General features: G+C 34.5%; 1 protein-coding gene across 7 annotated transcripts in view; it reads right to left on the reverse strand.

Moving 5' to 3' along the window:
• ERBB4 (erb-b2 receptor tyrosine kinase 4) overlaps window positions 1-24993 on the reverse strand; it is a 1077155-nt gene that overhangs the window by 17973 nt on the left and 1034189 nt on the right. For 6 of the 7 annotated variants that reach the window (XM_077154990.1, XM_077154989.1, XM_077154987.1 and 3 more), the window contains 3 exons: window positions 22259-22405; window positions 20106-20203; window positions 18574-18744 (listed from right to left, as the gene is read on the reverse strand). In XM_077154990.1, coding sequence (XP_077011105.1) covers window positions 18574-18744; window positions 20106-20203; window positions 22259-22405 — 416 coding nt within the window. Of the gene's footprint in view, window positions 1-16407; window positions 16533-18573; window positions 18745-20105; window positions 20204-22258; window positions 22406-24993 lie in introns of those variants that run through there. The other variant, XM_077154994.1, reaches the window with a different exon arrangement.

Raw genomic sequence — 24993 nt, forward strand, 5'->3', positions numbered from 1 at the left:
AATGTTGAGTTATGCTAGTTTATGCAAACTCTTTACCAGATAAAAAGTGAGTTTTAACAATGGTTGATTCATCCAGCTACTGCTCTTTAAACTACCAGGTGGCACAGCTGCTGCTGTAAGTAAAAAGATTTCTAACAATCCACCTGGAATTAGGACAGCTGGTTTGTGTGAGCTGATCTGAATAATGCACTGTGGAGACTCGGGTACAGCTTCTGACAGAGCAAACAGCACGTGGCTGTCCCATCAGCCCAGGGCAAACACTAGTTACATTTCATAGAAACAGGCTGGTATTTACAACTGATCTGAGCCAAAATGAATATCAGATTGAAGGCAGCACCCCAAGAGACAGAAAGTGCACCCAAGGAGCTACTTTTTGACCATGGTCTAAGCAACTTTCACCATTTTTGAAAAGCCCCCCAAATTTGATTTTGCTGTGTATAAAAGGGAAGAATAAGATAGCCAATGAATTTCTGCATCTATTCATAGACAACTTTGGAATTTCTAAAATTAAAAAAAAAAGATAAAAACAAAAAATAACCACTAATACTTCTTAGTTTCCAACATTTACACTTTTTTGCTGCCAGAGCCAATCTAGATTAACTGGATTATGACCATAATAATTTCCTTTCAAATTCTAAAATGGTTAAAAATTTAATAAAAGCCATAAAGGAGACAGAAAATGAAACAGGCCTGAAACTAGAGAATCTAATTTTAGATCTGACGTGAATGCCAAGAGATTACTGAATCTCATCTGTTTTCAGCAAAGGCTAATCAGACGGCAAGTGACTTTCCTCAAAGTCACATAGCAAGTTACAAACAAATAAACAAAGTAAGGACTAATTAGAAAAATACTTTTATGGTTTACTAAAGTCGGTTTGAGATCCCTAGATCATGCCTGTCCACCAGTCAGGGACAGCCAAAACAAAATTCCAAAGCAGGTGGTCTGATCTCAACATTTCTCTACCTAGTTTGAGTTCTTCAATTTCAGGTCCATGAGTATTTACTTCTTTCTCCCTAACAGACTCCAGGGGTCACTTTTTCCTGCCTGGGTTCTATAGGGAGTATTGCTATATTGCCCTCCCTTGGTACATCATTCTGGGTTAGTAACTCACATTCCAAAATAACCTCTTATTTTCTCCTCAGTGACTTGGCTTTAGAAAGGCCTGAAGGCACCTATGTAGTCTGATAAATTAATTTGGGGCATTTTCTCACATTTGTGTTAGCCAAGCAGTATGGACCCAGTTATTAACTTTGAAGACCAATCTATATATATTTGATTAAATATATTACCATATATTTAACTGCTTGCCTGATAGCTCCAACAGAATGTTCCACAGCATCTCAGATGTCACATTTCCAAAACTAAAATCACGAGCTCCTCTCCCTATGCTAAATCTAATTGTCTTCTCTTCTTTGGCTTGGCGAAGGGCATCAACAACTTACTCACTTGTATAAGTCAAATGTCTTCTATCAACTTTGATTTTTCCCCTATCTCATGCCTTGTGTCAGGCATTCACGTTCTATGCATTCAGATGTCTCAGTACCTCAGAATTTTATTCTCTCCGTCTTCACTATCACAACTTTAGTTCAGGCTAATGTGCCATATATAATCCATCATACTAAGATACTTTGAGGTACAAGAATTGCTTTTAATAATTATGTCAGGATACTAGGAGTAGATCATGATGGCACTTTGGAAAATAGGCATGTGATCAATTTAATTATGATAATTTCTTGAGAGTACTTGTAATACCCTTCTAATTGGTCTTCCAGATCCTAGTCTTTCCCTTCGCTCCAAGCAATATTTGCACTTCATTCCTCAGTTTAAAAAGCTTCAACACTACCTAGTACCCTCAGGTTATAGTCTCAATTTCTTGTGGCATTGAAGAGTTTTGGAAGATATGGCCCTTGCCAATTTTTCCAGTCTCATCTCTCCCCTCTCTCCGATAAACCTCCAGGCAAAGTAATGACCAGCAGTTCCCCAAATGGGCCACAGAGGTGAGAAGCTTTATGCCTTTACCCAACTGCAGTCATTTCCTCAATGCGCTTTCTGGCTCGTCTGAATTACACATTGTTCCCATTGTTAAATCATCATTACGCTTACTATGTTAATTATTGATTCAACAAATATTTATGAAGAACCCTTTGTGGACTCCATGTGAGTAATTTTATCAACGATACTCTAAGTCTTCTCTAGTACACTGTGAGACTATTTGGAATAGGACTTACTCTGATTTACCATTATATCCTTCATACATAGCACAACCCCAGGGATACGGACATAAGGAATGTTCAGTAAGATGTATTGAATAAAACTTCAGGATTCTATCACTAGTATGACAGCACTCCCCTGAGGGAGGGATGTGTATGTATGTATTATATATAAAGTATATATACGATATTATACACATATACAGTATTATACACATGCACATGTCTCCTAATGATTTGGAGGCCTAGGAAACTCAGGCCTCAGCTTTATCCCTCAAAGTATAAATTGTTCACTAAGAACAATAAGAATAGAGAGGCTTTAGGCAGATGGAAAATATGGTTTTGGCTTGTGAGAAAATCCCTACCAGTATCTTTTCCAAGTGGTGCAGGCCACCCACCTATATTTCTATATTGTGGTGCACAACCCAATGATGCGACGAAGAATTATTTCCATTTTTTCAAAAGCATTTTAAGTACAGTCATAGCTAAATTGCATAGAACATCAAAGTTATAAGTAAATGAAGTTCTAAGTGAAAATTTTAGCTCATGTGAGTCTATAGGGAAGGAAGCAGATGTAGGAAAAGAGAATTGATTAAAGGAGAACAATATCACCCAATAACTCTGCCACCACAGAAAAGTCTTCCTCAGAGCTTAGTGTCCTCATCTCATAAATGGGAATAATAATGCTTGTTTTGCCTTTATGAGATTTATGAGCTCATGCTCATGTTAACTATCTTTGAATAAAATTAGGTATTATATAAATGTAAAACCTGGTAATTTTTCTGTTTAGTTAAAGAAAATAGAACTGAAGGCTGAAATTTCCAAGTATTAACCATATAAAATCATCTGTGTGGCAAGTCAAAAATAAGCATATACTTCTTGAGTTTCAGAATAAAAGTAATTATACAACTACATATTTATCTGTGATGGTTAGACATTATTTTGAAGATTGGATATCCCATATTTCAGGAGAAATAACTGTCAAAAAATGATTGGTGTTGTCGATGTAAATAAAATAGTGAGAAATAATTTACATTTTGTTTGAATGTGTATTAATGCATTATTTAAAGGAATTTTAAGACTTTCTTTGAAAATAATAATATGCTTTTCTTAGCCCTGCAATAAATCAAAGTAAGACCCTTAGAACTCTCCCACCTTTTAGTCACAGAAAGATGCATATTAAATGTCCCATAATAAAGTCCTTGGCCAACTAAAATAAATTAATGGAATGACCTAACAGTAGAGATTATGATAAACTGAAACACATTCATTACAGTTTTTTTTTTTAGATGAGGGTGAGTCAATGAAACACAAACATTAGAAATGCATGTTTCTGCAGAGTATGTGTTGGCCTTGATTTTTTTGAATCACTTCTACTGAACACTTGAAAGCATCCAGACAGACTCCTAATAAGATATGTCTCAGAATTCATGCTGTGGCATTGTCAAGAGGCCAAGAAGTCCTCAGTGCTGAATGTACGCTTAGATTAAATTTTTTCCTCCCTGCGATTGCTGATCTTTTCAGAGAAAGCTGACACATTAGGCAGGGCCACTCAGTAATGCAGGAAATGTGTGAACTCGCATGCCACGTCTGGTGGAGAGAATTCCAATGCCTCGTTAATAAACAGAAATCTGAATTACTTTATAGATTTTTGAAAGCATAATAAACATTTTTAAGAAAGACACATTTTAGAAAGAAAGCAGCTAAATTAAAGAAAAGCAACATTAGATTTTCAACCTTAAAGTAATCTGATAAATGACTTGGGAAAAAATAAAACAGACTTTCCCGCATGTTATGTATATATATCTGGGCCTTTCTCCCATGACTACCAAACAAATAAAAGTAATAGAGGAGAAAAAGCAAGACCACTTTCTTCTTTATTATTTACTAACACAGTTATTATTTATCATTTTTAAAGAAATATATTGAGCCAAGGTGCAGCTATGTTCTGACCGAAGAAAATACTTTGTCTTATGAATATAATCACAAAGGAGAGTATGGTTGTCTTTCTTTCCATAAACCTGTAATGTCAGGCACAGGGTCTTTCAGTAACTTTGTTTTTATCATTTATAAATATATAAAAACTTTTAGGATCATTTCTAATTTAGCTGTATCACCTTTTAGGATAACTAGATCCTTAAATAAATATCTGAATGGTTACATTAGTATCTCACCTCTTTTATTTCTCCTTAATTTACTTATTGAGGTATTAAGAGATCTACTAGCTTAAGTTTTGGTGAAAAAAAGTTTAGATTTACTGTATCCTTGTCAATATTAAGAAGTGAGAAAAGGACATGTTGATTATATCTAGAATTGGTCTTTTAAATTCTTACTGAAATACAATTGAAAGATCAGGTTTGAACAATTAGAAGTAATATTAGCACACTGACAGCAATTCTAGGATTTTTATCCAGCCTGTTGCCATAGAAAACACACTGAATGTCAATTATTCAAGAGGAGAAGATATTTCTAAGAGAGCTTGATCCAAGCCTAGGTTGTGAATTATTTTCTTTGAAATGCTTTCATATTCTCCTGCTCGGAAATTCTGGTGGAGAGAAGAGGAGAAACATGTAACAAGCTCCTCCTAACATGTGATCAGTTGAACATTCATAAAATGTTTACCAGCCTGCAAATAAAATTTTTAAATATGCTGGACAACCTCCTCCAGAAGCAAGGGAATGCACAATAAATAAAGGGCTCTTTGTTTATCATATTAAACTTTCAGGTCCCTTCCCATCCATCTTGAGGTTCTAAATACTAGAAGCCCCAAAGGAAGCTTTCACTAAGGTGCTCTTTGAAACCAGGAACATATTCATTCCAGCAGCTATTCTGCCTGTGTGTTTCCTAACCTCTTCTAGTCAAAGGTGAATTTATCTTGAAACAATAAATAAGCTTAATCTCCAGGTATTTCAATTATATGAACTCTTCCAAGGCCTTGCAAAGTACCCATGTTATAAGTTAACAGAAGCTATGTGATTTCATAACATGTTAAACTAAGATTTTTATTTTAGCATCCTTTTTCTTAAAGATGCTCCACCCCTACTCCCAAGAATAAAAGTATCAGACCTCACAAAATCTGGATCTTTCCTACTTTATTCTCATTGTTTCAGAGAATGTTCCCTACAGTTTATTCTACTTCAGAAACCTAGCATTGGTGAGCAGGCCTCCTGTATACCCAGAAGGCTTCTTTAGATCTCTTCACTAGTGGAGAATATTCATTCCATGAGTTAACTTGAGCATCAAAGCCAGTATTAATATACTCTGAAGTCTTAAGATCATAGCTCCTCAAACTACATTCCCTCCTCCTCTTCTCTTGAGGCTCAGACTAAACGATTATAACACACTCCTTATTTTTATGATTATTATATGCAATCTTCCCAGGTACTTCACAACACGGAGGTTGTTCATTAATGTCATTCATAATATCAGTGGCGTCTGGCTTATTCCTGACCTCTTTCACCATTGTCAAACCACTGGATATCTCAGCATTAGAGTCTCTGAGGATCCTCCTTGTCTAAGATACTATTTCTACTTCACTTTAAGTACCTCATAGATAGAACTTAACCTCACCAGGAACTACTCGAGTTCCAGAATTTCAAAACCAAAAAACCCTTTTATCCAAACATAGCCTCCATTCTCTAACTTTACTTTCTCAGAATCAATAGATTCTTCAAGCTTTTTTTAGCCCCTCAATTTCTTGATACTTTATTTTTCCAGCATGGGCTTTAAGTCAGTTAGATAGGGGTTTGAATTTTTACTTACTAGCTATGTCACAGGCTACTCTACCTCTCTGAGTCCAATTTTCTTAGCCTAAAATGGGGAAAGAATACCCATTGCTTTTCATTTGTAGTGCATTTAATAGGAATGTATATAAGGAACCTAGTAATACATTGGGTTCATAGTGGATACACAATTAATGCAAGTAAAAAATAGATGATCTGTGGTTGCTAGATTGACAAAAAAAAATTATACTGGATGGCGGAATACTTTTTTTGATACTCAATATGGCCTTCAGTTCTTTCTGCTTCTATATTGTTTTAATGCAGCTGCCATGCCAATTCTCAACTCTGGATGTATATAACCTTTTTTTTTTCATTCTCCATTACCCCCAGTTAGCTTGGTACCACCTACCAATCATGCATTCAAGGAGCATGGTACCTCCAAAGAGCAACGTTTCTTTGATGAGTCCTTGAATTTATTAGGCCCTATTAGTCTGTTCCTATGCCTGGCCATGACATTTACTCTAAGCCTTAGCCAGTACTTTTAAGCTTCCCAAAACATTCATGCTCTTCTCCCTGTCTGCCAACAACTTTGCTTTCTACATAACAGAGAGACTAGAATCTATATATCTCTATGTTAGTAGCCCTTCAGTGTCCAATCTCTAAAAAACTTTGAGATGGAAAGTCTGGCATTACAACTGAGCCAAAATACCTCTTGACAACTAAACGTCTCTATTAAATGTTTTTAACAAATCTTGAATAAGGGTTTTGGGTAAGAAGCCAATCACCTAAGTCCTGGGTGACAAGGTTTTAGATGAGAAGGGACATTATGCTATGTAGCAGAGAAAGAACAATTTGGAGCCCCAGGTCAAGGTGGGAGGGAAACAGAGCTGAACAAATCAGAGGGTGGAACAAAGTGGGAGATAGTAGAAGACTATGAGGTAATCCTCTGGTCTTGTCTACCAGTTCGGTCTTCCATCAAATCTATCAAATTCAGAAAATCTTGGTGTCAATTATTTTTGTTGTTAGGGGAATGGAAGGAGGGCCTTGGTTGTAGAAATCAAAGAAGGTGTGTGAATCAATGAAATGTGGGATAGAGGTACCACATGAACCTGGGCCTAAGAAGATGGAAGGGCTAACAGTTTCATATATACCTATAGTAGATATTATTTTCATCCTCATTCTAGAAAAGAGGACCCTGAGAAGTTAAGTAAATAGCCCAAGTTCACACAGGTGTTAAGTACTGGAGCCTGGGTTTAAACATGGGCATTTAGATTTTAGAGCCCCAACTCTGGAATATTAAATTCCCAGCTTGATGAATTGCCCCAGTAAGCACTTTTTCCCTCCTGAATTAAAAGGAAAAAATGGTGAAGCAGTTTGAATGTCTTTTATCTGTGGATTGTGGGTTCAGTAACCTTTTACCCAGTGCTCAAGGAATAGAAAAACACCCATCTGCCAGATGGATTAAAATCTCATTCTTAAATTTTCCTTTGCCAAAGATCACCTCACCCTGCTCATGATAAACCTGTCTGCAAATGTATTAGAACCTATCTTCCCCTAACACATCCTGGACTTTTCTCCACCTTTTATCCCCTTTCCCTTTAGCTTCCATCTGTATAATACCACTAGCTCACTCACGTCTAAGAATGTCCATTGTGCCCATTATTCTAGAAAATTTCCTCTGATCAATATTCCTCGCTGACCTCACATTCTTGTCCTTTTTTCCCTTCACATCGAAGAATTTTTCAGAGATTCTCACTACTTGACTTTACCCTTCAGCCAATTGTATCCTGCCTTCCACTAGTTCCACATGCTACTGAAATGACTCTCAAAAAGAACACAAATATGTCATGAACTCAAGGCTAGTAATGGCTTCCAAATCAAGTCTTAACTTCACTTGACCTCTAGACACATATTCCTTACTGTCAAATGGCTATATCTACTTATATTCCAAACTATTAATTATATTTCCATAGGCTATACCCTCTGCTCTTACATGCTAATGGAGTAGCGCAACTCTACTCTATTAGAGTTTGCTAATACTCTAACAACATAACCATCTTCTCCAGTCTTCCAATTAGAAAACTTAGTGTCACCCTTGACTTCTCTCTCCATCTCATTCTTTCACATCCTGTTGGTACCCAAATCCTGCTGAGTCTAACAAAATCATCACTTACATCAACCTTTCCATTCTATCTCTTCTGCTTCAGGCAATGGAAGTGTAGAGCTTTACAGTCTTGCAATAGTTTTCTCTTTGATCTATTGATACTAAATCTCTCTGTTTTATGCATGTACCAAAAAGTTACCAGAATGTTCCTACTAAAATCCAAATCTGACTTTAATACTCATTTGCTTAAAAATATTCTTTGCTCAAAGGATCCCTAATGCCTCCTTAGTGGCTTGTCTTTATTATAAGACTTATCTCATTGCATTTAATTGATTACTTACTTAACCTGTACATTTCTTGAGGTCAGAACTCAATGTGGCCCTACTAGTCAACTGAGATCAGTTACATAGTAGATACCTCAGTAAATGTTTGATTAATGAATAAATGATTGAATAAATAAATATTCTTTGCTACTTGCCTGAATTAAGCTGTTATTTGATGGAGGTAAGTGGAAATTTCTAAGTTTCAATTAGCAGATAAGCAGCTAGTAGTAAAATTATATAGGCTGTCCCTTAAAAGATCCAAATTAGCATTTATGAGAAATCTGATGATAAAAAAGATCAAAAAGTGAAATTTCTTCACTGATGTGCCCATTTTAGAAGTACTGAGGGTTGTCTTTATAGCAATGATAGAATGGCAAAGCAATGTCAGAGGCAGAATGAGAGGCAATGCATCATCGTGGTTAAGAGCATAGTCTCTGTGAACTCTACAGCCAGGCTATTCGGTTCTGCCATTTAATCACTGTGCCTCAGTTTCTTCATATACCAATAGTAAGCGCCTCATAGGGATTTCATGATATTAGACTAATAAATGTTAGATGCTTAATATGGTGCCTGGCACATAATAAGTGATAAAAGGCATTGCATTTTATTACTTATTCTTTCAGTCATCTCATTCACATAAATGTAATTTTCAGGAGTAAAAGAATGAATGATTCGGTCCAACCCAGGAATGTCCTATAGCCTATTCACTCTCAAAAGGCATTATAATATCTGCTTCTCCCTAAAAAGAGATTATACCAGGCTCCAAATAATCTGTTTATCTCTACATCTCTACTATGGAAAGAATTTTCAACATTGTTTTCTTCCATAGAGGGAAAAATATAAGTATGGATGTTGCTAAACAATGTCTATGATTATTGTTGGATAAAAGCAAACCAAATTGGTTGCGTACTAAACTTCCAATTTCTTTCCCTCTCTGATTTACAGTACTTCTTCCATCACAATGTAGAATATTTCACAGCAAGAGACACGGTCATAGTGTTTGGAATTTTTCCCACGGTAGTCGACCCATCTCTCAATTCAGCTTTTCTTGAGTGTAATGAGAGGCTCGTTCACAGCCATTCGTTTACAGTGTCTAAAGTGAAAACCACAGAGCGCAAATTAGCCTCTTTTTAGAACACTCTGATATGTGAGAATTCTGCACTGAATGAGAGAACTTTTCATTTGGGCAGGTGAGCAAGGAAAGGAACTGAAACACAGATGCTTGTGATTAGAGTATGTTCAATTACAGAAAATGTACAAAGGAAAGCTGATGAGCTAGTCCACCCCCCACTACCTACAACCATCTTCTCCATTCCATTTCATGGAGTAATCAAAGGATATTCTTAACCTTTCAAAATGCCATCAATCCTTATTGAGAATGAAATAGAACCATCTCTCTCTCTCTCTCTCTCTCTCTCTCTCTCTCTCTCTCTCTCTCTCTCTCTCTCTCTCTCTCTCTCTCTCTCTCTCTCTCTCTCTGAAGACTTTGCAGGAGCAATCATCATAGCAGGCTAGCCTGATTAGGAATCTTTGGCAGACAAAGATAGATTTGTAAAAAGTAGCGAAAAAATAAAAATACCTAAATTAAATAAACAAATTGAGTAAATAACTTCCAAAAAATCAGAATAGACATTGAATGATAATCTCCCAAGTCTATTATGTAAAAAGTAAAGATACAACTGCGCTCTAGGTCATGTTCAGGAAAGAATAGGTTTCTTGATGAAGTTTTTCCAGTAATATACAGCAGAGTTGGAGTCTTGCATCCATATGACTAAAAAAAAAAATCATCTAAATGATTTAGATAAAAACACATTCATTAACCGTCTAAATCTAAGTTTCATCTCTAGTTTCCCCTTGCTACTTTTTATTCCCTTTTCTGGCCCTGATTTCCTTGTTTAGCATTCTTTGACAAAGAAGGAAAGAAGCCTTGTCTGAATGTTTATAGAGGCACCTTATTCTAGGTAACAACTGCTTGGCTGTAAAATAATTTCAGGAAGAGCACTGCCACCTTCTTTAATGCCAGACTCTTCTCAAATAAGCAGCATTTCTATGGTGGACTCACAGTGTCGCTGAGTGTTAGTGCATGTAAGTCTGGTACAGGTATTAAGCTAAATCAACCTTAAGTTCAAGAAGTTCCGTCAGATGAATTATTATTTAATGGAAAGAACATTGGTTTGGAGTCATAAAATCTGACACTGGTATGTTTCTTATCTAGCCAAGCTCTTAATCAAGTTACCAAGTCACTTAATAGATCACAGATTTCACTCACTGCATAAATTGGGATTCCGAGGTGAAAAAAAAACACCAAATAAGCCAAAGTACTTTGCAAACTTTAAAGCATTATTCAGCTGCCACTTATGTTTGTGGATGTTCAAAATATGAAAGTGGCACTCTGATTTCATAATTATATTATTTGAAATAGAGTTTGAGAATATGGAGTGGTCAGGGTGTGCTACTTTTAATAAGAGCAAAGCACAATCATAAAGATTGTTTTAATTGTTAAAAAAATAAGTAAAGAAATTTAGGTCTCCATACCAACTAACTTTTAATGAACTTCATTTGAACATTTGTTAGGCTTTCTACTTATGAGTAGCACATTTTTTATTACTTTTAAAATATGCTATATTGATTTTGCCATTTCTTTTACATAATAAAGGGTGGAAGTTAAAAAGCAGACTGGGGACTGACTGATCTGGGTTCAAACATCACATTTTACCACATTTGCTGTGCGTTTCCGCAAAAATCTTTGTCTCTCTATGTCCCTTTTCTGTCTCTGTAAAACTGAATTTTAATCTTTCCACTTACTCTTGTTGTAAAGATTAAAAATCATAAATTTAAAATGTTTAGAATAGAGCCTAACACATAAATATATGATCAATAAATGGGAGCTATAGTTAGGTGGGTGTTTGAAATTTTAGAAAGCATTATAAAACTTTTAAGGATCATTGTATCTTCAAGTATATAATTACTGAGTCCCAGTAAAGATAGCGTTCCCCCTGCTTTTTGGCTTCCATTTTGGTTCTAAGAGTTCCATTCGATCTTCCTAAACTATTAACTCTTGATTACAGGGAGTTTCACAGAGCATAAACCGAGGATGCAAAATAGCAGTAGGGTCTCTGGCTTCTCATTGTACTCGCTGCAGGAGCCTTTTAAAGCAATTGATAGGAAATCTCATTAGATTTGAAGTCAAATCAAAATTTCCATGGTATGACTAGTACAAAGCAGATGGAACAAACAGAGAATTGAATGCTAGGCTTAGATATGAAAGATTGGATCACGGCTTCCCACTTCTCCCTTAGAAGCAAGACCCTGAGCTATAGCTTTTATTATCTCTTCCCGTATAGTTTATGCATTTGTAATGTGAGAGAGTTTGCACTAAGACTTTTAAGAATGCTTCTAGCTTTGATATTCCATGAGTAAACAATTACTTATGTGTGCATCTCAAAACAAGAGGGCATATCAGTGGTATAAGCTAAACTATTACTTAGAATTGACTTATATAGTAGGGATAAGGGCAAACCACACTGGCTATATTTTCATTCAGGGAAAAATCTAGTTAATATGAATATCCAGACAAAAACATACATGCTGAGGGAAAGGAAAGAAAAGGAAGGGGCAAAGGAGAGGGGGCAAAATTACTTTGTAGAAATGGTAGAGAAAGCCTACTATCTGTATCTAAATTGGAGTATGAAAATTTATGTATAGGCACTAATTATTTCATTACTATTTTTTATCTTTGTGTTACATTTACTGTCCGTCCTTTCTCCTTCACCAACTTTAAGGTTAGGAAGTTCTAAGTTACCTGGTTGCTACTTCATTCCAGGAAAAAAAAAATCACTCTAATTTCCTGTGTTCTAGGAAATTATACTAGGAATTCTTCCATCTTTATTACATGTGCAAGCATTCAAATGTAGTTTTACACACATAGTAGTCTGGACTTTGTTTAAAGACTGGAGAAAGAAGGAATAAGAATAATGTTTCTTAGGGAGGAAAGTGTTGAAAGAAATATAGACAATCATCTGGGACTAGAAAAGGGAGATTCCCCAAAGGAAACAACTAATCCTAGAGGAAATCAAACTGTACCACAATAGGGAGTTGCTACCCAAAGCTCAAATCTGCTAGAAGTTATTTTTATGACACCTGTGGATATGAGGTGAGAAAGAAGTCTAAAAATGATGTCTTTCCTACTTGAATATTTTATTTCCGTTTGTAATTCCTAGAGATAATGTTAAATGAAGAATCCAGATCAGGTACTCTGGAGGGTTTATAATTATGTTTAACATGATGCAATTTCTTAAACTCTATGAAAATCCTTAGGAAGTCATGGAGAAAGAAAAGGACAATAACAATGGGAAACATTTTCCTTGTTAAAATAAATGTAAATCTAACATAGTAGTATAACTAAAATAACAGATCTGGATTTTAAGAAAGTCTCTACAACTGTAGAGAAAGCATTGTGCAAAAAGTCACCTGGTATTCTGCTGTATATAATTAGCTATTTGAGGGTAGGGAACCCTCTCAAATTAGTTGAAAATAAGAGAGATTAGAACCATTTTTGGTATTTCCTGTCATTTTCAAGAACTTGGGAGAATAAACAATGCTATTTGACATTATGCTCCTACGTTTTTTTAAAAAAGACAAATCTATAAGGCATAAGGAGACATAATTCTTTGCCAAAATAAACCAACCAACCCACCCACAGTTTTAAACTAAAAGAGAAAGCACCAGAGTATTGCAAGAGATATGATCTATATGTCAAAAGAGACCAATGTTGGGATAACGCAGCCCTGGGCAATTTGTGAGTGGAGATAGAGAGTAGTGGAGAATGAATTGCAGTGACTGGTCATCTGGAATGACCCAGGCATTTCCTAAGATAAATGTTCAAAAATCTTTCAGCTGTTAGTGACAATAGGATTATTCATCATATAAAGAGGGACCTAATAAAATATATAACATTCAAGTCCATCTCATTGATAAAATAATAGAAAGGTATACTCTAAATAAAAGAGGATAAGTAAAAAATGAAGGGAATTGATGTTACTCAAAGATCAGATACTCACATTGTCTTTCATTTAGTCCAAAGTAAACACTATATTTAAAATTGAGCGTATTTGCACAAAAATATTTGGATGTTTTAAGAAAATAACTGACACTGAAGTTGGTAAGTGAGAGTTTAGCAGCAGTGATTAGAAGTGAACAGGGAACAATTGGAGACAGAGATACTGCTTGTGGAGATTTCATAGTAATTTCTGTGAAATGAGGAGGACCTGAATTGGAGTCACGGCAGAAGAAACAGAAGATAGGCATTTGAGAACTATTTTTCAGAAACGGGTGAAAAAGAATTTGGTTTTGAATTAGATGAAGTAATGAGAAGCAAGAGATTTCCAGGGTGGGCCACAGTGGCTCAGCAGGCAAGAATGCTTGCCTGCCATGCCAGAGGACCCAGATTCGATTCCTGGTGCCTGCCCATGTTTTTTTTTTTAAAAAAAAAAAAAAAAAGATTTCCAAACTATGTCTCAAGACTTGATAATATTGTAAAATAACAGGAAGGGAGGGAGAAGACCTACCCTACCTCCTCTGATCACACAGACGAGTGCGCCAGCTTGTGCAATCTAGAAATATTAGAAAACTAGGGTTTGAAAAGTAAATTTTAAAACATGTCTTTGTTCATGTCTAGGTGTTTTGCTCGTTTTTGTTTGTTTTTGCTTTCCCTCTCACCTTTTTCAGATCTGTACCATAAAAACCCACTTCTCCAAACTAGGTCTTAGCCTTCCATCAACATGCAGCTAAAATGACTTTCTATATCCTTTTAAACTGATTTGGTTCCCTTTGTCTATTTTCTATAATACCCTGTGTTCACCTAAACAGTATTTCCTCAACTATAATAGAAACTCTTTGGGGGCAGAACCTCTGTCTTCCAAGTCTAACCCTTATTGCCCGCAACAATGCCTACTCCATGATAAACGTTGAGTGCATTAATTCATGTCCTCTTCCATTATAATAAATTGACCAATTTAAAATATTACGACTTAGATAGAGAATGCTTTGAGACAAACAAATACCTAGTGGTATGGAGTGTCTAGATAAGAAGAGCTCTTTCTACTGCCTTAACAGATAAAAGATTCTTATCCTGATACCAAGGACATTGTGCGGGAAGTCTTGACATATTTTGGATGAAATGTAAAACCAATATACTGAGACAATAATCTTTTATCATCAAGTAGCAGCCATTGTTAAAATTTATATTGATCCATGGTAAATTGCAATGAGAGTAACCTTGTAATATCACAAAATTCTCCTACTATATCATTTAGCTAAGATGCTTCCTTAACTTGTATCTTTGGATTTTTCTCTTCTATGTTCAGTCACATAGGGAAAAAAAGTTATAAATAGCAGTAACCCATAGGCTTTTCGTCGTTTTTTTCCATTAGATATTCCTTAGGGGAAAAAACATATATAAATGTATAAAATATAATTATTTTGAAAAGCCCTTCAAATTAGAAGGAGCTTAATGATGATCTAGTTCAGTCTTTTCATCAATGAAGTAAAGAAACTTAGTCTAAATGATTTGACCAAGGTTAAGGTATTGCAGAGTGATTCTAGAATGGGAGAGCTCTGATTTCCAATTTAGTTTCTTTTACCCACATCTCTATTAAGTGAATGAAAAGTGTGAGTTCCATAATACACAAGGAGATGACAGCAAACTGAAATGAGGAAGCCTTCTATCCCAGCTCCCCATCTTAGAAATATAGGCTCCATGAGGGACTACTGAAGTTTGGACTCACCTTCTAGCTTGTTCCCTTCTCATGTGTAAGTTTAAATTAAAACTCTCCATATCTCTCCTAAAATGGGACTAATACTAGTACCTCTTTCACAAGGTTTTGTGAAATAACAATGAGTTAACTTAAAGCACTGAACTTAGTACCTGGTTGGCAGACACTATGTACCCAGATCATCTTTAAGCTCCTTATAATTTTAGCACATATTAATATTACTATTTTTATTTCATAAAATAAGAGCTCATATTTTTGATTTATTGAAGTATAAAGACAAACCCAAATGACACCCTCAAATTTTTAATGTCATTATTGAGAATAGTGTCATTTTTTTCTGCATTACCATTTTGTTTGAATTTACATTAGTTTATGCATCTTAGGAAGCATATATTACAGCACAATATCATAAATTGGACAAGAAAGGCATACTGTTTGCTTGCATTTATTTATTTTATTATTATTATTTTTTCTCTGCGTGGGCAGGCACCAGGAAATGAGCCTGGGTGTCCAGTATGGAACGAAAGAACTCGTCCTGCTGAGCCACCATGGCCTGCCCTGCATTTAGCGATTAATTATAAACATCTCAAAGGTAATTATACTGTTTGGCAGCCTTACTAAAATATCTTTTATCAAAATTATGAAATCTAAATCTGAGGGTCAAGTGGTAGTGGTACATAAATTCACCTTTTTGAGTGCTCGCCCCATTCTAGCCTACATTCAGGTTTTTAGACACTGATCCAATCTGTGAGATAACAAACTCCTTTATTTTTCCTCTTCATTTCTTCTGCCTATATTTAGTCCACCTTTTTCCAAAAAATTGTCCATTTTTTTTTAACTCATTTATATATCTATCCCGGGAGAGAGAGAGCAAAAAGAGGAGAAAATGTGCAGATCTGTCAATATTGTTACTGTTGAGCAGATCTGAAAGCAGTGGAGAAATTAAGGATACCCCCATTTTGGGTGCCCAGTCCCCCCGTGTGAGGACTTGCTATCCCTCTGCCTTTCTGGGGTCTAGATAATTGAGAATTGTTTGAAATGTTTGAAAAAGGTAGAACACTTCACCTTCAAAACTACTTACCACAAATGACTGAACATTCCTATGACAACTGAAATCATTCTTTCTTTTATAAGCATGCATTGAAGGTTTATATTAAATTAAAATTTCTAATAAATATAATATCTTTAGCCATATAAATTTATTAGCTATTTTTATTCAATATAGTAATATGTAATATTTAATTCCTTATATCAAGCTAATATAAAAGGTCACTCAAAAGAAAAAGACAGGTATTTCTGGTTGGCCAAGATAGCATCATAATAATGCGCCAGGGTTCCATTTCCCCACATAATCTTTGAACAATTAGCAGAAACTGGCAGATCCATCTTACTTCGAGCTCTGGGAAATAAAGGGTTAACTTTATAAATAAAGTAACTGAGGCCGTGAGAATAAAAAATAAAAAACAGCTTAAAAACAGTAGCAGATTGTCCAAAGAACATACACAAATGTTCAATAAGTACATAAAAAGATGCTCAATATCATTAGTCATTAGGGAAATGCAAATCAAAACCACAGAGAATTACCATCTCATATCTACTAAAACAGCTATTAAAAAGATGGAAAATAATAAATATTGGAAAGGGCGTGGTATAGTAGGAACACTCATTCAGTGTTGGTAGAAATGTAAAATGATGCAGCTGCTCTGGAAAACAGTTTGGTGGTTCCTCAAAGGGTTAAGTGTAGAATAACCATATGCCCTACTTCAAGGTATATACTGAAAAGAATTGAAAGCAGGGATTAAACAGAGATTTATATACTGATATTCATAGAGGCATTATTTATAATTGCCAAAAGATGAAAGCAAACCGAGTGATCACCAACAGATGGACAGATAAATAAATGTGGTAAATGTACTCAAAGGAATATTTTTCAGCTGTAAAAAGGAATGAAGTTCTGATGCATATTAAAACATGGGTGGAACATGAATTTCCTCACTCCCACTAACAAAAGACTAATGCTCAATATTAGCTGATTTAATTTTGGAAACTTAATTATCTTCACCATGCTGGGCATAAGATATAAGTTCCATTTAGGGTGAAATGACATATTTTTCATACAACAGTAAAAATTATTGAGGTTGCCATCCTTGCTCCTTCTGCATATACCAAAATGAGAGTGGATGGGTAAAAGGTGTGGGGCATACATTTTATAGGAGAATCACTTGTGGAATATTCCAGATACCACATATCCAAGATGTTGAGGTGGAAGCCAATAAATACTATCATATCATAGAAATGACATGGTGTGAGGATTGAGTAATTAGTTTATGTGTGTTGACATGCAGTAAGCCCTAGGTGAGTATTACTCCATTACTGCTGTCAATCTGAAATAAGATGAGTAAATCCATTTTAGAGAATAAACAGCAAGTTGAAAATTATCTCACGCCTTAAAGTCAAGAGAAATAGGATGCTGTTTGCGCCACTAACAATGATAATGTTCTTAGAGGGGGGAGAGGACTAAAGGAAAAGTATCACTTTCTAGAAACAATTAAACATTATGTTTATATCTTAAGATGGAAGAAACTGATTATGAACAGAAATTCCCTATAAAAACAATCCTCCGTAGACCTTCATCACCCTCTTCATATATATCTGTTTGACTCTTTCATTAATGTGGGAACTTCTTGAAGGCAGTAGCTATGTGAAAGATCTTTGAATCTCCAGTGTCAAATGGTGCCTCACCTGCAGAGATACTCAAGATGTGTTGAATAATTGATGAATGAATTTTCAAAAATAAACAAGTGAACAAATATGTGGATTTGACAGTGTTCAGAGAAAGAGTGGTATTTATATATAGTGGGTTCAATGTTTAAAAGGAAGGGTAAATACTTTCTGAAGCTTCTTTGAAAACTTAAATCTACGTCTTAGAAATTATTTAGCAGGTCTACCGATATGATTGATTTAGTTCAAAGAACTGCACAGTTTTCTGTGTTTCAATTTCAAATTGACAGAATATATTGAATGAGTGAATGAAAGAGCAGAACTCACATTACCTCTTAACTAATAAGTCAAATTATTTAATTGAGAAGACAAAGTAGAATTTTCTATTTATTTATAGTTAAGTACACTTTCATTATCTGTGATATAGTTTTTAATTTTAAAAATTTAGTGTTTATTTTAACTCACTTCAGAATAGGAAAGAATTTCTCCTTTTGCAAACTTGAAGATATTGAAGATACTTCAGAATGCATATGGTATTGCCTATGTATGTATTTAAAATGATTTATATGGCAAGCTTTGTCTATCTTTTATGGGCATAGTATGTTTTTAATCTAGGAATCACACTGATTGGGACTATTATTTTGTGATTTCCATGATTAAAAACTACATGATTTCACTTCTCAGAAATAATATGGTACCTGTATAAAATTAATTCTTACCCTATTTGAATCAATTCTTGCTCTGGAAGTGTAGATGGGAGGTGGGATGTTGAAAGCCTGAGGGACCAGGTACTCTTCAGCATCCATCATATCTTCTAAATCCTCTTCATCTAGGAGATTCTGAAAGAACTTGCTGTCATTTGGACTGGGAAGTTTCATACGATCATCACCCTAAATGATTGCGCATCAGTACAAAAACAAAAAAAGAATATAATAGTATGAATCTTCTCTTCATCTTAATTTTGTGGATTTTGGAGCAAATCTATATAAAATCAAAACAAGAATAATTTGATCAATGCCATTACAGACAAATAAAGCAGAATGCTGTGGATGCTTGGAGGGAGGCAAAATCTATTTCAGATCTGGCAATAATGGTAGGCTTTGTTGCCAAAAGGCCTTTGAGCTGTATCTTGAAGGAAAAATAAGAAGGGGCAATTAGTTTATCAAATTTTAAATTATTTAACTGCATTTTATTTGGTTGGTTTGATAGATAGAGTTATTATGCTGCAGTGGCGCCATGATTTGTTCTACTGGATAATGGCTGCATTGTTGAAGTGCTGGCATTCAAAATGACAGCACAAGTGGCAGGTAGAATAAATGCGGGTGGGGGAGAAACTAAAACTCTTGTTCTACTGTTTCTCATTGGACCTGTTTCATAAATACAATTTCTCATTTTTTTCAAAGGTTGTCTTTTTCTTTATTGGTAAACAATTTCAGTTGCTATAAGTTGATTTGGGAAAATATAGTTGGAAATAAATTTCAGTTGTTATGAGTTAATTTGGGAAAAATATAGTTGGAATCACAAGATGATCTAAGACATGGCTTTTATCTTCGTGTCAAGCTATTGATATGAAGATAAAGGCCACCTTGTTTTATTGAGGAGTCATAATCCAATTTCATACCAGGCCCACTCTTTTATAGTTTGAATAGAAATAATCATGGAAAAAATATTATAAACATTTAATAACCCAATCCCCTTTTTCTACTGTTAGATATAAAATGTTCATTTGGCCTATTACTTGATTCCAATGTACTTCAATTCATTTGAATCTGAGTTACTACTTGGATGCTCTATCCCTTCAAAACCAAAACAAAATATAGTTAAAAATATTTTTCTAGAAAATTGAATGTTATATTGAAAATTCTGATTTATTGTTTTCAAACATGGCCAAGATCAAAGCAAAACTTTAGCTTCCTTTGATCCAGAAAAGGGACGATTATGATCATGAACGTGACTTTGAGATATTAATGAAAAGTAGAGTGCTAGAAGGCTTGCCTCAGGATGATGGCTGTTTTACGTATTTGGATAATCATAATTATCTGGCTGTTCAGTAGTAGAGTCACTCCAGTGCTAAGGGAAGGTGCTTAGAGGTGGTTCTGACATCAGGTAAAAGGTCCCTTCTGGTAAGTCATTTCCCATGGTATTTGTTGGGTTACTGATAATTTCTGAAGTTGCAAAGTTCAGATATTTATCCATTGTAGTGAGGCTGCCACTGGGATTATCTTAAAAACGTTAAGTCAAACGTACTCACTTGGATAACTAGGTATCTTTGAGGATCTCGAGCCATCCTCGAAAATTCAGCAGCCAGTTCCTTGAATTTAGGTCTACTGTCAGCATCAATCATCCAACCTAGAAATTTACACACAGAAAAAAACAAGATTTAAAATTTATGAAAATTCAGGCTAACGAGTGAAAAATATTCTCTTAATAATGATTTATCACACAATCCAATAGGTGAGGTTGTCTCAATCTGCTAATATTCATAACTAAATGTAATTACTATAAAACAAAAGGTAAAAATCATATTTTGTTTGTTTGATTTTTTTTTCCCCTAGGAAATAGAACCCAGGTTAACTATGGTTACTGTTACAAACTCAGATCTCCTATCTACCTTTTTTCCTTTGGTGTGGAGAGGATTTTTTTAACAACTTTCCTTTGATCTTCTAGAAGAGGTCATTAGTATAAAATGTATCATTTTGTATCAGGAATAACATGGAGGGAAATACTTGGTCAGGCTGCTGGACACTTGCACAGAGGGGAAAAATAGAAAGCAACTTTTTCGTGCTACTGTTTGGGAAAAGCTAATACAAAGTTATTGGAAATGTTTGTTCAGCAATTGCCATTAGCTTATCTTAGTACTAGCCTATCTGGCAAAAAACTACTATCAGCAATTGTCAAGATATCTATTATTATTTAGTGGGGAGTCTAGATAAAATGGGCTTTATCTCCCTAGGCTCTGCTGATGACATGGCAAGAATAAAAGCAGCAAGCTTTCCTTGCCGAATGACCCACCCTCTTCTTAGGTGTTAAATCTCCTAAAAGCAAGGAAACAATCCCTAGCAGGCAAATTGTTTTCCCAGTTTTACATCATTTCATCAGAAGATGTAAATGAAGTTTCATCTCCTATGCTGGTTCTGGGATCATATATAATACATGCATTGTTTTTCAACTTTCTTTCATAGATATCCTCCGATCAATGTCTGATTAAATAAAAGCTTTTTTCTCCCTTTTTGGGATCTCAAATTTTATTCCTGTTCTGGCAAGTCTTTGGTTGTCCTTTTATGAAACATTAATGCTACCTGTTTTTTCTTTCTAAAAAGCTCAAATAATCCATCCTCAGCTATGCTTTATATTGTCTATGTTTCCATTAAAACATTTTTTTGTTTGTGGATCCCAAGATGCTAATGAGAAAATAGTTGTCTCTTAAACTCCTGGAACCATAAAGGTTAACTTCCCAGTGGTTTCAGTTTCTCGCTATCTCAATATTTGAGTAAACAGAACTATGCTTAGAGAAAAGGGCATGCTGACCTGAACTAGAAAGCACATTTTTTATTTCTTCCCTTACTGTCAGAATGTATCATACATGTCATGAATATAAATCTGACTAGACTTGGGTCCAAAGTCTCTTATTAATAAGATGCTTATTCACCTTCACCAGTTTATTTCTTTGATAACCCTGTGTAAATCAAAAGGGGGGAAACCCAGATTATACAAGAAAGGTTGCTGCATGTTAATCTCCCTTAAATTAAGTCAGAAACTCCAGAGACTTCCCTAATGCTATTTAAATTAAGGGCCTCAGCTTTCAAAACACATTTATAATACACATGTGTCTGGGGCATAGAAAGACAGAAAAAAGTAAAAGAGTTAGATGTAAACAAATGATCTAATAGAAAAAAAAAAACAAGAAGTAAACATTCATAGTCTTTTTAGTTCTCTGTAGGTTCATTTCTCCCCCCCCCCCACAACCACCCCCAGCTCACTAATTTCCTCCTGACTAAAACTAGTAAACATGTTTCCATTTAATTTAGTTTTAGCTGTCAGTTTCAAGCTCTCTTTCTTTATATTTTGATTACTTATCTAGTCTCCTACTTTCCAGTAAGGATTACTAATATTATTGCAACTGTCTTTCTTCATGATACATACTTTGTCATCAAAATGATAAGCATCAAAATGAAAAGAACTGAAAAATGCGAGTCATAGAATTTAGACTTCCTGGCATAGAAGCATGATATTACTTGATATTAAGAATAAGCACAGAAAACATGTGTTTACACTTTGCTGACTTTTGCATAAACATTTAAGATTTATCAATACTTTCAGGCACAGAGAAACATTACACTATTAGATAAATTGCTACTGTTTACTAAGAATAATGATGGTGATAAAATTATTGTGCGATCTTACATTTGACCATGACCATGTAAACATCAATGGTGCAGATGGGAGGCTGAGGCAAGCGTTCTCCCTTCTCTAATAAATCAGGGATTTCTCGGGTTGGGATTCCATCGTAGGGCTTCCCTCCAAAGGTCATCAGTTCCCATATAGTGACTCCTAAATAGGATAACAGAAGCATATTTTGAAACTGACCAGCAATATGCCAGTGGTAACAGTTTGTTCTGTAAAGGCAATTGAAAGAGAATATTAAGAAAAGCTCTTCAGATTCCTTTTCCATTCTGATTCCCTAAATCTTTAGGGGAAACTCAATTTTCCTGTTGTCTTGGAATTTTTAATGGGTAGCAGAAACAATTTAGAGTGAAGACTTGTTTCCCATTCCTACTCGGAGGTAATGCTAAGACTTAAAGAGCCAAGCTACTCTTTACAGCGTCACATTGTGACATATAAAACTTCATGTTCTATATACATGTGTCTTCAGTACAAAATAAATATGATTGCCGGCAAAATCTGATATTAACTAAATTTGAGATAAGGCAGATTATCTTTGCTACTAAAAGTCCTAATGGCTAAGCTGGGGTCCTGATTACCTCGTTATGATAAAGCATTGTGGGCCTCTTTTTAACTAACAAAAAGAGAAGAAACAATTGAGCAGGTTGATTTCTTTAGCACATATGACTTTCTGAGTGAGGTACAATTCAAGTGTAAGATATAATACATGTGAAGTATACATCACAAAATTGAAGGGAAGAAAGTCTTTTTATTCTAACATTAGAATAAAAAGACTTTCTTGAATCACTGAACACTAATTCCCTCTATAAAAGCAAAAACCAAATTCTGATAATAATGCTTTTGATATAAGCAATGATATATGTACTAAAGATCTTTTGTATGATCTAGTGATTTAATAATTAAAAATGTATATTTTTCTTAAGGAGAAAGATTTTAAAGTTCTGAGTTAGTTGGAAGGTAGTATTAAAATGCGAATTTACAGAACTTTCAATATAAGTAGGATACAAATAAAAATAATAGAAATGATAATAAACAGAAACATCAAAAGCTCTACTTCTGCTAATAATTATCCAATTAAGTATTTACAGGAGTGACGACAAGATAGGATTAAAACAGATGGCCTCATGTAGTATGACAATCTGAGGAAAATGAAAAAAAAAACCCTCAGAACTTACATTGCAGTGACATCATTTGAAGACATATATACACAGCCAATACATTTATTTTTATGAAAATAAAGATGAAACCATGGCAATTTTCAACAAAAGTACACTGTAAACAAGATTATATAGCTTTCTCTGCCTTGAATGCCTTTTACAATCAACTAAGATATATTTTTAAAACCTTAACATATGTTAAATCTTAAAATCTATGGATTGTTGACCTGGGCTATGTCTCAAAACAAGTATTTATTTAATTATTTATTTATCTATCAATTTATTTTTACCAATAGCTCCTGGGATTTTGCAACTCAACATACAGATAAATATTATAGCCTGAGTAGCAGAATTTTCCCCAAAAGACAACTTTAATACCAGAAATGTGACTGTTATGCCAGCATTTTACTTTTCTTTTTATTTTAAAGATCATTTAAAATTTGTCTTTAGCAGGTTGCGACATCTAATTCAGAGAAACTAGATAGAGAAAAAAAAAAGAGAGAAAGGAAAGAAAAAAAATAAATGACAGATTTGTTTCTCTATTTACTCCTTTCCATAAATTAACTGCTAAGTTTTGCCAAGTATTCCACCTATAGTTGCCTAAGCCTCAAAGACACAACAGTTTCAATTTCTAAATTGAGTGAAATACCTGAAGTTTCCATGGAAATTGTAATAACTTCTATGGCTTAACCATTTGAAAAAAAACCACTTTATTGAAATGTCTTAAATAAAATTTTACAAAACATGTATTCTTTTCTAGACGAGAAATATTAAGTTTAGTGCTGATACAGCTTAAATCTTTCTCTGAACATAAAAAAAAATAGTTAAAACTCAATTTAAATTCAAGCAGAATAGAATAAACTGTACCACGCTTTAAAACCCCACCACCATCCATATTATTTAAATAGGCAATGGGCTTTGTACTCTTTATTTATGAGTAAGAAATGCTAATTTTATACAGTATAATAAAATTTAGAAAAGCTGCTGACTCATTCTTGCTTAAGTAGAACTTAAGCCAGACAGATGCTAAATAGCTCATTTGACAATTGAGTTAAATACAATGAAATAAATGCTCTAATTAGAAAAATAACTTTTTTCATTTCATGTTACTCTCTAAAATTTCATACTCCCAAAGTAGTTAATAAATTGAAAAAAAAGCTCCGATAAGCTGTCTCTCTCTCTTACCTCTCTGCTCACTTCTACTGCTCTCACCCTACTGCTTTCAGTATTTGTTCTGTGTTATGATAAATTCTCCAGTTTTTGACTGAAGGACAAAAATATCTTTACAAAAAGGTTTTTTTTTAACATTCACTGCATTCAGTGATATCTTCAAAGAGTTCTTGAAAGTTAAGGCAGTGAGGTCCTATGAATCTGTCCTTAAATTAAAAATAGCTCATTTTTTGTTTTTGTTAAAGTTATCAGCCATCTTGCTCCAAACTGGAGCTTCTGATAGACAACTCAGCAGAGATAACTGTATACTACGTTTTAGAGAACCAAGGAGGAACAGAAAAGATAGGTAACAATACTTTTTAGAAAAGTTTGGTTTTTTTTCTAATTTTTATATTTTTAAGGAAATGG

This window comes from Tamandua tetradactyla, chromosome 3 (assembly GCF_023851605.1).
Source record: "Tamandua tetradactyla isolate mTamTet1 chromosome 3, mTamTet1.pri, whole genome shotgun sequence".
Taxonomy (NCBI): domain Eukaryota; kingdom Metazoa; phylum Chordata; class Mammalia; order Pilosa; family Myrmecophagidae; genus Tamandua; species Tamandua tetradactyla.